The sequence below is a fragment of the Triticum urartu genome, chromosome 7A (genome assembly GCF_056163025.1).
Source record: "Triticum urartu cultivar PI428250 chromosome 7A, HENAU_Tu73, whole genome shotgun sequence".
NCBI lineage: Eukaryota > Viridiplantae > Streptophyta > Magnoliopsida > Poales > Poaceae > Triticum > Triticum urartu.
In genome coordinates, this window is record NC_141879.1 from 645,323,046 (window position 1) to 645,337,243 (window position 14,198).

General features: G+C 46.5%; 1 protein-coding gene across 1 annotated transcript; it reads left to right on the top strand.

The window, feature by feature from the left end:
• The first annotated feature begins 315 nt into the window (after positions 1-315).
• LOC147961009 (uncharacterized) lies at positions 316-928 on the top strand. The gene has a single exon (XM_087535078.1). The coding sequence runs from the start codon at positions 394-396 to the stop codon at positions 682-684; it is 291 nt and encodes a 96-aa protein (XP_087391204.1). The 5' UTR covers positions 316-393; the 3' UTR covers positions 685-928.
• Positions 929-14,198: the final 13,270 nt, after the last annotated feature.

The window sequence follows — 14,198 nt, forward strand, 5'->3', positions numbered from 1 at the left end:
CAGGCGGTGGAGCGGAACGATCAACCCGTTTCTCATTTCCCATCTGCTGGTTCCCCGTATCTGCCGCGTGAATACGAATTCTCAGTGGACGTCACAAGCGGGGTCGTCGTACCAGTACATCAACATCACAGCTCGCCCTCACTTTGTCGAAGCTACCCACCTACCCACTGGTGGTCCAACCCGACCCCCGGTTTTTGGGAACCCTGGTTCTGGTCAGCAGTCTACTGGCCCGAAACCAGCGACGGAAGCCCCCTGTTTCCCCTGTCTCTCGCTGCACGCAGAGTCCCCACGCGCGCGTATATAAACGCCTCGCCCAAGCTCGTCGGTAGTCGGTACAGAGCGTCTACTCAACCGGAGCACACAAGAAGCAGAGTTAGGAAGCACAAGACAGAGATGAGCTCGTCGGCGGCCAAGAAGGGGGTGTCGATGGTGGTGGCGACGAGCATGGCGGCCGTGGAGGCGCTCAAGGACCAGGCGGGGCTGTGCCGCTGGGACTACGCGCTGCGCTCGCTCTACCACCGTGCCGTGGTCATCGGCCGCCGCGCCGTCCCGGCGTCCCTCTCCTCCTCCTCCCAGGCCGCCAGCGGCAGCGTGGCCGTCGTCGGCAGGGCTGCGCGGCCCAGGCGTTCCGAGGAGGAGAAGCTGCACAAGGCGTACCACATCGTCTGCTGGGGGCCAAACTGATTAGCACTAATAGCACATTCTTGTTCTGCTTCTCCATTTTTATCCCTTCCCATCTTGGCTATCCGTGAATGAATGATGTGTAAATCGAGATATAAGTATCCACGGTTTGTAAATCGAGATATATGTTTCAAGGTCTGTCATGCACTCGGTCCTCTGATCTGAGGCCAGCTGCCAAGTGAAGTGATTGATGAGGCAAATATAAGAAAATGGCATTGTTCTTGTTCTGCACAAGGAACAACTACTACCTCTTCGCTCTTTGATCTTACCAATCTCAGATGTGTTTAAGGCATGGTGCTCTGACGATCAGATCTCAACAAATTCCAGCGCTCATCCTAACCGGTTAAGTTAAGTGGCAGACCACAATGGATTTACAGTAGACAGGGACACATATTCAGATGCGTCAGAGAAGTAAGCATCTAACAATAGTAGATATATAGAAGAAGAATTTGGGAGGCCTCGACTGCCACCATCCGGGTACAGTTTCAACGATTCATGCTGATTGAGATCCCGTATTAGTGTACATGATCTGGTGTTTTCTCTTCACTTCAGGACAAAAATCCTTTAATCATTCATGCCTAAAAGGGAGTAAACTCTTGTGTCAGCAATGAATATGGTAAGACAGTAAACAAGGGAAAAGTGGGAAAACATGACATTGTAAGTGTTGCTGCTGTTCCAGCTGATCATAGTAATGCTGTACTAAATTAAGATTGAAGGGAGCACAAAATATTAGAGCATAGCAGGTCTCAGCCTGCTACACCACTCCTGTATTCGTAAGACTTTCTTGCCCGCTGTCGCGCTGAATTATGATCAGTTCGTTCATAACAGACACCGACAAGGTAACAACGTTGATTCAGAAACAGGATAAATAAGATCTTTTGAGAGTCTTTAAGGAGTTTAAGGTGCAGAATATAAGGCCCAGATAACATACTCGATGATATTTCATTCTTCATGGGCTATAGAACTTACCATCCTGCCTATCTTGCACACTGTGGTGGTTGCACAAGAGCACACAACCACCAGCGACCATTCCACCATGTTGCTTGTTTATAGATGATGACCACACCAACAAGGCACCAGATGATGATTATTTATACTTCCTCCGTTCCAAATTACTCGTCGCAGAAATGGATGTATCTAGAACTAAAATACATCTAGATACATACATACTTGTGACAAGTAATTTGGAACGGAGGGAGTACATAGGTAAGCAAACATGACATGGCTTGATGCTGTCAGCAGCCACAAATTCCCTGAGAGTTATGCCACTGACAGGCTTAACTGAATTTACAGCACAACACATGCTACAAAGAACTAAAAGTGGCAGGCTTGACATGTATTGTGTAGTCATATGTTTGAGGATTACACTAGTGACAGATTAAGCTGAGTTAACAATACTACACATGTAGAAAGTGACGCATATTCAGATGCAGACAAGTCAACATCTGCTAAAACACAGCAGTACATAACTTGGCCACAACTAGTACCATCAGGGTATGTTTGCCAGGATTTATACTTGTTGAAACTCCATATTACTGTACATGTTTTGGTTTCTCTCTTGACGCCAGGAAAAGAACTTTTAACCAGCAATAATATATGGCAATAGTAACGATAAATAAGGAAAATCTTAAAAAATTGCAAAACCCACTGCCATACCGGCTGATTAAAGCACTCTTGTACTAAATGCAAATTGAGAAGCACAAAGATAGAGCATAACAAGTCTCGGCCTTCTACAGTGTTTTTGTAATACTTTCCTGTCACCAACAAGGCAACAGGTTAATGTAGACCCATCATATTTTTGATAAGTCTTAAGGAGTTAAGCTGCAAAGTATCCCAGACAACATACTCAATGATCCTTGATGCACTACAGAACACAGCATCCTGCCTACCTTGCAGATTAGCTTGTTCTTTGCCTTGCCTAATAGTTGCTTGTTTCCGATATTTCGCATTATCTGGTCATAACTCCACAACAAACAAATCATTAAACCTTGACAAAACCTTGACCAAGCGGATGACACGAGGGCCTCTTTTCCAAGTGTTCTGTAGAAGAATCTACTCTTCATGATAGATCAACATTTGGTAATATTCTATTTTTTTTCATTTTTTCATTGATTCTTGATGTAGTCCGATCTTACTCTATAACATGGAGATGGCTATGAAACATAGGTACAAAACCTCTTGCTTGTAATGAACGACAATAAGAAAATACCTGATACCCATTTGGTTCTTCACATGGCCAATACACTTATAAGACTAGATCATAATTCGCACATTGTTGCAGGAATGCTTTGCAAATATTTCAATGAGACTTGTTTCTATGGAGCATAAATATTTGGAGTACTAATATGATAATTAAAACTGATAATACCAATGATTTATTGTGTTTGATTATTGTATATTTTAAAAATAATTATTAAATATAAATAGCATAATATAATAAAAATATCATGCATTCTTGCATGTCGAGGTGGATTTTTTCTGTAAATGAGTGCTTGTTCAGGTGGGCCTTTTTCAATGCATATTGCATGCTGAGGTGGCATACTTGCATGTTAAGAGAAATGTATTAGTGAGGGCTAGCTAGTTAGACATAGAAGATGTGTTTATAAGTGTTTATTAGCAATATGTGTCTCATCGCACATGTTTGAACCTTTTACCGACCGTGTGTTGTGTGCATCTGCATTATATAAGCCTAACAATAATGATTAATCATAACCTTATGCAACCCTATCATCTTCTCGATATGTGAACAATATGACGATATCTCTCTCCTTCACACGCACGTGGTGGTGGTGGGGGGGGGGGGGGGGGGGTTAATTGATATTGAAATGTTTCCATGGATTGGAAGGTGTTAACTGGAAGATGCTCCTCTTATATATCCAACCCTATGTGAATTGACTTAATTAAGTAGTTTTATCTACCAAGTACACAAACTCAGTCGCTTGTTCTCAACGACCCCCCCCCCCCCCCCCCCCCCCCTCATAATGATCCTAGTATATATCCAACCCTTTGTAAATTGACTTAAATAGTTTTATCTACCAAGTACAAACTCATTCACTTGTTTTCAGCGACGCCCCCATGCCCCTCTTATATATACAATCCTTTTGTAAAGTGACTTAAATAGTATTATCTATCAAGTACAAACTCATTCACTTGTTCTCAACCCCCCCCCCCCCCCCCCCTCCCCCATGTATATATGCTTGGCTAGAAGCTCCCCTCACTCCTTAACGTTGTTATATTGTAGTTATAGTCAAGTGGTGCTTACCTCTTCTCAGAAAAATTGCTATAACTATATATATGGCATGCAGTTGACATCTTTAGTTACATGTGATTTTATTCTGCACTTACCCATTTTCCTTGACATCTCGAGCAAGATGAGTCTTCCTATATAGTGAAACATGTGCATAAACTCACTTGGTTTGAATGAGAGGCATTGGGGAAGTACGTGGTTGTGCTGTCCTTACATATTTTGACCTTTGTGTCAGCTGGTGATCATTGTGTGCTCCTATTCCACGCTGAAACCGTCGAATTGTTATAATCAAGTTTACATGGTCAGGCCCATGAAGCTCCCAGTTGCTCAGCTCGGCTCCCTGCTCCACTCGTTTGCTTAGCATTTTTTCCCGCTCGTTACTATCTTGTAAAAAGCCTGCTATCATAGATTAATAACGTTTGTGAAATCAAAATGTGCCCTTGGATTTTCTTTTAGAAAAATGAAACGTTAAAAATGATGTAGTGGGAAAACCATGTATTTTAGAAAATATTCACAAATTTGAGATAAAGTTGACAACTTTTAAAAATGTTCACAAACTTTAAATCATGAATTAAAAAATTAAGGTTTAAGAAAACATCCAAAAATAATAATAAATGGTCATGACTTAAAATGTGAACAAATAAATAAATAATACAAAAGGAAGAAAATGTGAAAAAATAATAAAAGAAAAACTAACAAGAATTTTTAACCAATGACACCCACTCTTACAGGCGAGCCCAATGCCCACAGCCCTTGACGCACCACGAGGCACAAATCTAGGGAGCTTAGTGCTTCCTCCAATCTAGGAATTCTTCGGCCTGCAAGTGCAAAAATTTGTAGTCAAGCAGCATTTTTTCTCAAGTGGATGATCTTAAGATTTATCGAAACAGTGAGAGTTTTAAATTGCTACCAATGATCATAATTGCATACACAAATAAAGAACATGAATCGGCCCCTAACGAAACTAGTAAGATTATCAGTCTTACAAACCCCACTAGTGCGAGGATTAAAACAACTGTTGTCTTAAAGTAATGATTGCACCAAAAGAAGCACAATCAAAGAATTATAAAAATTGTTTGATAGAGGTTGGAAGCAATAACGATGTACTTCCTCCGTCTGAAAAGCTTGTCCTAATATTGTTTCTCAAATTGATATATCTAACACTAATTTGGTGCTAGATACATCCATTTAAGGGACAAGTTTTTTCAGACGGAGGGAGTACTGAACTGGGATTCATAATTTCACTAATGGCATTCTTCAATAAAAGATGACATGGCATCGTGAGCAAACTATAATTGTGTATCGATTCAATTGCAGTTTTTTACGAGTATGATCATGGCATAATTGCATAAGGCCCGTCTATGTCACATCTAGATGTGAGATAATACCTTACATCTAAGTATGATGTCAGCGTCACTTTTTTTCATTGTTTCTTCTGTTTGTCTTGTCAAAGCCCAAAACTAAAACCAGCTCGCCCGTGTCCGCCTGGGTGGCCGGCTTATAAATCTGGTCGCTAGCTACTCATACAAAAAAAAAAAACTCACTAGTGCTAATATCTACTCCCTCCGTTCTTAAGTATTTGTCTTTCTAGACATTTTAAATGGTTACAGCATACGGATGTATGTAGACATATTTTTGAGTGTAGATTCACTCATTTTGCTTTGTATGTAGTCACTTGTTGAAATGTCTAGAAACACAAATATTTAGGAGGAGTATTTGCTAGCTTTGACGTTTGATCACTATACATTTACAAGTACGTCTCTCATCACTAGCTTCTACACTACCAATGATTTTTTTTGCCTTTTGATTTTTTTCGCTTTTCACTCTTATATTTTATATTTAATTTCAGTAAGGAACAAAGTTTGATCAAAACATATTTCAAAAAACATGTTCATGAATTTACATTAAAAAAATTCAAATTATAAAAAATGTTACCAAATACCGAAAATGTTCTAATATACGGTGAACAAATCTTTTAATATTTGATGATCATTTTCTGAATACACACTAAATCTTTTGCTATAGACATTGAACATGTTTTTAGTATATAGTGAACTTTTTCATATACGATGAGTTAAAAAAGCGAACTTTTTTATATGCATTGAACTAAAAGCGAACAGGGAAAAAATCTAATAGAGAAAATAGATAAATAAGAAGAGAATAAAAAAGAATACATTCTGAATTTTTTTAAAAAAATTGGTAAACACAGACACTTTTAGTAAAATGAACAAATTTAAGAATTTTGGAACATTTATTGAAATTTTTGAATTTATGAAAAGAGCAAAAGAATAAGAATAAGCAAAAAGATGAGATCAACTTCTGAAAAATAGAAAAATTAAAAGGATAGGAAAATCAATGAAGAAAAAAAACAAAGTAAAAAACAGAAAAAACATGAAACAAAACAAAACAAAACAAAACACATATCCTAGCTACGTGGGCGGCTCATCTGCGGTTTGTTTGCTGTCGAGGATGGGCCCCAGTGACGAGTCGAGGATGGACTCGCAATTGCGACTAAAAAAGGTTGGGCCCCAGTTACGAGTCGAGTTTGGATTTGCATCTAGGACAAAAAAGGTTGGGCCCCAGTTGCGAGTCGAGGGTAGACATGCAACTGGACAAGGAAAGGGCGAGGCTCAGTTGCGAGTCGACAATGGACTTGCAACTAGGACAAAAAATAGGTTGGGCCCCAGTTGCGAATCGAGGGTGGACTTGCAATTGGGACTAAAAAAATTCAGACCCAGTTGCGAGTCGAGGGTGGACTTGCAACTCAGACAAAAAAGGTTGGCCCCTAGTTGCGAGTTGATGGTGGACTTGCAACTCGGACAAAAAAGGTTTAAGCCCCAGTTGCGAGTCGAGGGTGGACTTGCAACTCGGACAACAAAGGTTGGACCTCGGTTGCGAGTCGAGGGTGGACTTGTAACTCAGACAAAAAAGGTTGGGCCCTAGTTGCGAGTTGATGGTGAACTTGCAACTCGGACAGAAAAGGTTTGAGCCCCAATTGCGAGTCAAGGGTTGTCGGGGGGATGGACCCCGGGCAGGCAACGGAACCCGGATCCTCTTCAAAAATAACAGGGTTGGCACTGCCCCTCAATACCGGCACGCGCTTGGCTGGGTCGCTTGACCCGGCCAAGCCCCGCAAGCCGGCCAGACTAGCCGACCCGGCAAGATGCGTCGCCTCGGCCTCAACAACTAGTGCAAGACAGCCGAACCCGGCACGAGCAAAGCCTCCCACTACTAGGAAAAGGCTTATACATAGAAGTTTACCAGCAGCATGCTTTTTGGAGCTACTGATAATTAGCAGTAGCATGTGTTACAAAACGCGCTACTGGTAGAACTTAGCAGCAGCGTTGGTTTCTAGAAGGCACGCTACTGGTAAGTTCGCCACACCACACCCCCCGGCCAAAAAATAGTAGCAGCGTTGGTACCCTAACAAGCGCTACTGTTAAGAAAATAGCAGTAGCGCGGTGCCACCAAGAAGCGCTACTGCTACTTCTTCTATGTGTAATCTTTTAGCAGTAGCGTGTTTTTTGGGCAAGCGCTATAGCTAGTTTTATGTACCAGTAGATATTTTGGCTGGCACATATAGCAGTAGCGCGCTTTGGTGCCCAGCGCTACTGCTATGGTCGCCAGCCAAAATATCTGCCACCTTCCCCCCTCTTCTTCCTCCCCCTTTCTTTCTCCCCCCTCCCTCTTGCACTTGCTTGTCCTTCAATGCTTCCCCCTCTTCTTTGCCCCTCCTCTCACCCTCCATTAATGCCCTCCCTCCTTTCTCTTACTTGTTTTTGCCCCTCCTCCCGTTCTCTTTTTTGCCCCTCCACCACCCCCTCCATTAATGCCCTTCCTCCTTCCTCTTCCTTTCTTTTGCCCCTTCACCCCTTCTCTTCTTTGCCCCTCCACCACCCCTCCATTAATGCCCTCCCCCCTCCCTCTCATAGCTCTATCTAGAGCTACTAGCTAATTATAAGAAGGTACCCGATATTCCTCTCGACAAATTGGTGAGCAAAAAAAGAGTTGTGCAAGAATGGAAATATTGTGTTTGCGATTAGGACCGAAACTATGTGCAATATGAATATACCGAATTGTGTGTGGCTGTGAGTGACATGAGTTGCCTATGTTATGCCGAAATGTCGATTCAATTCTGTTTCGGCGAATTTCGGGCATGCAAACTCAATATGTCCTATATTTAGGGAAGGTCATGCCGAATTTTTGTATGAATTTGATCCATGCATGCATATATACGTGTTTAAAATATTTGCTTCCCGCGCAGGTGATCATGAAGGTCAATGGAAGGAAGGTGGAAAGATACTGGCAATCCGCTGTGGATGACATGTATGAAAAAAGACTGAAGGATGTTTTATATCCATGTCGAAAATGCAAAGGAAGAGTCAGGCTCGACCCCTTTGAGGGTGGTAACTTCAAGGCGCACCTGCTCATGCATGGTTTCATGCATGGCCATACTCGGTGGATAAGTGATGATGATGATGATGATGATGATGATGAGGACTGAGGGAGTCCTGGATTAGGGGGCGTTTGGGTAGCCGGACTATACCTTCAGCCGGACTCCAGGACTATGAAGATACAAGATTGAAGACTTCGTCCCGTGTCCGGATGGGACTTTCCTTGGCGTGGAAGGCAAGCTTGGCGATGTGGATATTCAAGATCTCCTACCATTGTAACCGACTTTGTGTAACCCTAACCCTCTCCAGTGTCTATATAAACCGGAGGGTTTTAGTCTGTAGGACAACTTCATCATACAACAATCATACCATAGGCTAGCTTTTAGGGTTTAGCCTCCTTGATCTCCTGGTAGATCTACTCTTGTACTACCCATATCATCAATATTAATCAAGCAGGACGTAGGGTTTTACCTCCATCAAGAGGGCCCGAAACTGGGTAAAACATCGTGTTCCTTGCCTCCTATTACCATCCGGCCTAGACGCACAGTTTGGGACCCCTACCCGAGATCCGCCGGTTTTGACACCGACATTGGTGCTTTCATTGAGAGTTCCTCTGTGTCGTCGCTTTCAGGCCTGATGGCTCCTTCGATCATCAACAGTAATGCAGTCCAGGGTGAGACTTTTCTCCCCGGATAGATCTTCGTCTTCGGCGGCTTCGCACTGCGGGCCAATTCGCTTGGCCACCTTGAGCAGATCGAAAGCTACGCCCCAGGCCATCAGGTCAGGTTTGGAAGCCTAAACTACACGGCTGACATCCGCGGGGACTTGATTTTCGACGGATTCGAGCCACAGCCAAGCGCGCCGCACTGTCTCGATGGGCATGATATAGCTCTGCCGCCGAACAGCGCCTTGGAGGCCGCACACGCATCAGTTCCGACCATTGATTCGGAGCCTACCGCGCCGATCGAGGATCAGCGGTTGGACACTGCCTCAGGGGCTGCGATCTCAGAGGCGATCAAGCCGAACTCCAGCCCCGCACTCCGCATGGCCCGTGACTCCGAGGAGCCGGATTCCTCTCCGAACTCCGAGCCCCCCGCGCCCCTGCCGATCGAATCCGATTGGGCGCCGATAATGGAGTTCACTGCCGCGGACATCTTTCAGCACTCGCCCTTCGGCGACATCCTGAATTCTCTAAAGTCTCTCTCTTTATCAGGAGAGCCCTGGCCGGACTACGGTCAGCAAGGTTGGGATACGGACGATGAAGAAATTCAAAACCCACCCACCACCCACTTGGTAGCCACTGTCGACGACTTAACCGACATGCTTGACTTCGACTCCGAAGACATCGACGGCATGGACGACGATGCAGGAGACGAACAAGAACCAGCACCTGTAGGGCGCTGGAAGGCCACCTCGTCATATGACATATATATGGTGGACACTCCAAAGATGGAGATGGCGATGGAACAGCAGGGGACGATACCTCTAAGAAACAGCCCAAGCGCCAGCGTCAGCGGCGCCGCTCTAAATCCCGCCAAAGCAAAAACGGTGATTCCGGCACGGGAGATAATACTACTCCGGATAGCGCCGAAGAACACCCCCTCCAGCAAGATTCAACACAGGAGGACAGAGAAGCCAGCCCTCATGAGAGGGCGGCGGACCAAGAGGCTGAGGACGATAATTATACGCCTCCCTCCGAAGACGAGGCAAGCCTCGACGACGACGAGTTCGTCGTGCCAGAGGATCTCGCCGAACAAGAGCGTTTTAAACGCAGGCTTATGGCCATGGCAAGCAGCCTCAAGAAAAAGCAGCAACAGCTTAGAGCTGATCAGGATTTGCTAGCTGACAGATGGACTGAAGTCCTTGCGGCCGAAGAGTATGAACTCGAATGCCCCTCCAAGAGTTACCCAAAGCGCAGGCTGCTACCCCGACTAGAGGAGGAAGCACCTACATCACCAGCGCATGACATGACCGACTGGCCACTTCGTGGCCGCAACAGAGAGGCCTCTTGGCCCTCCGCTCAAGCCATGCCCCGACGCCGCGTCAAGCATACCAAGGCACGGGAAAATGCGCCCGACCTACGCGACATACTGGAGGACAAGGCAAGGCAAACAAGATCGATCTACGGATCGCGCAGGCGCCCCACGGCACGTGACGGTGATCGTCACTCCGGATGCAATAAATCCGGCCGGGCCGAACTCAACAGACAAAGCTCCTTCGAGCTGCGTCGTGATATAGCCCAATACAGAGGCACCGCACACCCACTATGCTTCACAGATGAAGTAATGGATCATAAAATCCCTGAGGGCTTCAAACCCGTAAACATCGAATCGTACGATGGCACAACAGATCCTGCGGTATGGATCGAGGATTATCTCCTTTATATCCACATGGCCCGCGGTGATGATCTACACGCCATCAAATACCTCCCACTCAAACTTAAGGGACCGACCCGGCATTGGCTTAACAGCTTGCCAGTAGACTCAATCGGTTATTGGGAGGACCTGGAAGCCGCATTCCTTGACAACTTCCAGGGCACTTATGTGCGACCACCGGACGCTGATGACCTAAGCCACATAATTCAGCAGCCAGAGGAATCGGCCAGGCAATTCTGGACACGGTTCCTAACAAAGAAAACCAGATAGTCGACTGTCCGGACGCAGAGGCCTTAGCGGCCTTCAAGCATAATATCCGTGACGAGTGGCTTGCCCGGCACCTGGGACAGGAAAAGCCGAAATCTATGGCAGCCCTCACGACACTCATGACCCGCTTTTGCGCGGGAGAAGACAGCTGGCTAGCTCGCAGCAACAATTTAACCAAGAACCCTGGTAATTCGAATACCAAGGACAAAAGCGACAGGTCGCGTCGGAACAAACAAAAGCGCCGCATTAGCAGCGACAGCAACGAGGATACGACAGTTAATGCCAGATTCCGAGGCTACAAATCCAGTCAACGGAAAAAGCCATTCAAAAGAAATACTCAGGGCCCGTCCAGTTTGGACCGAATACTCGACCGCTTGTGCCAGATACATGGCACCCCCGAAAAGCCAGCCAATCACACCAACAAGGACTGTTGGGTGTTTAAGAAGGCAGGCAAGTTAAGAGCCGAAAACAAAGACAAGGGGCTGCATAGCGACGACGAGGAGGAGCCCAGGCCGCCGAACAACAGTGGACAAAAGGGATTTCCCCGCAAGTGCGGACGGTGAACATGATATACGCAACCCACATCCCCAAGAGGGAGCGGAAGCGTGCGTTACGGGACGTATATGCGATAGAGCCAGTCGCCCCAAAGTTCAACCCATGGTCCTCCTGCCCGATCACCTTTGATCGAAGGGACCACCCCACTAGCATCCGCCACGGCGGCTTCGCTGCATTGGTTCTAGACCCAATCATTGACGGATTTCATCTCACAAGAGTCCTCATGGACGGCGGCAGCAGCCTGAACCTGCTTTACCAGGATACAGTGCGAAAAATGGGCATAGATCCCTCGAGGATCAAGCCCACCAAAACGACCTTTAAAGGTGTCATACCAGGTGTAGAAGCCAACTATACAGGCTCAGTCACACTGGAAGTGTTCTTCAGATCTCTGGATAACTTCCGAAGCGAGGAGTTAATCTTCGACATAGTCCCGTTCCGCAGTGGCTATCACGCACTGCTCGAACCGCATTCGCAAAATTCAACGCGGTACCACACTATGCATACCTCAAGCTCAAGATGCCAGGCCCTAGAGGAGTAATCACGGTCAATGGGAACACTGAACGCTCCCTCCGAACGGAGGAGCACACGGCAGCGCTCGCAGCAGAAGTACAAGGCAGCCTCTCTAGGCAGTTCTCCAGTTCGGCCTTCAAAAAGCCGGACACTGTCAAGCGCGCCCGGAGTACCCTACAACAAGACCGCCTGGCATGTTCTGAGCTAGCGTAGCAATGCAGCCCCAACCCTAGCCCTCGCGATATAGCGAAACCAGTGCTTCGCGTACATAACTACGCTCTTGAAATACCATGGGCACAGGGGAAGGGGCACTATCACGGCACGCCCGAAATACGGCTTAAACCACACCAGGGGCTGCCGGATTCCTTTTTTTTCTTTTACTCTCAGGACTCCATACTTCGGATGACCCATTCGGCAATTCAACTGCCGCACAAACGATGCAAGATCCAGGAAAGCAGACAAGCCACGCCGCATTATGGAACTCCCAGGTGGTCTCTATTGCGAGTAGTATACCTGTTTTTTAATACAATTCCGTGGCCTGCCCCTGGCCAGGACATGTTAAATAGTCCAATTTCTTTTGCTTATCGCACTATTTGTATCGTTCTGCTTTCATAGCAGCCTTTCTATAAACAATGCATAGCTTTTTGTCTATTTTTTGCATTATCCTCTTTTTATATATATGTTTATCAATAACATGTTGCATCCGTACACTGTGGTACGGCAAAAATACGCCAGGGGCTTCAGTACCCATCAATATGGCGTGAGAAGTCCGTACACTTTCACAAGTGCGGCACCCCGAACTTATAGCACTATATGCATCGGCTCCGAATCATGATTTGGGTCAATAGTTGGGTTTGCCCGGCTCCTATGTTTTGGTGCCTTACATTCCGCTATATCGGCTAAGGTAGCACTAGGAGAACTACTGCGATTGTGCCCCAGTTGAGCTGGGCTGAGCACCTCAGTAGAGAAAGCTAAAACTGACTCTCATGATGAGGCGAGAGACCGGTCGCTGTTCGAGAGGTTTTTCGAGTCCTTAAAGACTTATGCCGCTTCGAGTGAGGAACCGGCTTTGTCCGGCCAAGGCGTGGATAGCGCCCTGAACTCGGTCTTCCGAATACTAGGGGCTTCGCCGAAATTTAAAATTATAGAGTTATATGGCTAAGTGAGAGTGTTCAAGCATTATAGTCTGATTGCCTTGTTCGTTGTGCTGAGCGCCTCCCTCGACGGACCCAATCATGGGAAAAAGAGTGCCCAGGTTTATCCCGAACACCCCAGCACTAGTGGCATGGGGGCAGAAGCCGACGACTGGCCATCTCTCAATTTTTTAAACGGCCGCACAGAAAGTAATATTTTAAATTCAAGCATTGCTTAGCGCATATGAACAAGTTTTCAGCGCACAGGATAACACGAGCGAGTTCATTCAAAAATTACATCCTTGGTGCATTCATCCGCCATAAGGCGGGCACCGGCCAGAACATCCTTGTAATAGTTCTCGGGCTTGCGATGCTCCTTCCCCATCGGCGGCCCGTCCCTCACAAGCTTCTCACCGTCCAGCTTACCCCAGTGCACCTTTGCACGGGCAAGGGCCCTACGGGCACCTTCGATGCAGACAGAGCGCTTGATGACCTCGAGCCTTGGACAAGCCTCCACCAGCCGCCGCACCAGTCCGAAGTAGCTCCCAGGCAGGGCCTCTCCAGGCCACAGCCGAACTATGAAGCCCTTCAGGGCCTGTTCGGCCGCCTTGTGGAGCTCGACTAGCTGCTTCAGCTGGTCGCTCAAGGGCACAAGGTGTCCGGCCTCAGTGTACTGAGACCAGAACACCTTCTCCGTCGAGCTGCCTTCCTCGGCTCGGTAGAATGCGGCGGCATCGGATACGCTGCGGGGAAGATCTGTGAATGCCCCTGGAGAGCTCCGAATTCGGGTAAGTAACAAGTAGTTTACTTTTATATGTCTGCTTTGCATAGAGATTGTTTTACCCGCCGCTATCTTTTTCACCGCATCCAATTCCTGGAGGGCCTTCTGGGCTTCGGCCTTGGCAGATTTGGCAGTTTTAAGGGCCGCAGCAAGCTCGGACGCTCGCGTCTTCGAGTCGAGCTCCAAACTCTCATGTTTTTTCATGAGAGCCTGAAGCTCTTGCTGCACCTCGCCGACCTGCGCCTCAAGTTTCTC

Coding starts and splice junctions, on each gene's coding strand:
- LOC147961009 (XM_087535078.1), top strand. CDS start 394: ATGAGCTCGTCGGCGGCCAAGAAGGGGGTGTCGATGGTGGTGGCGACG.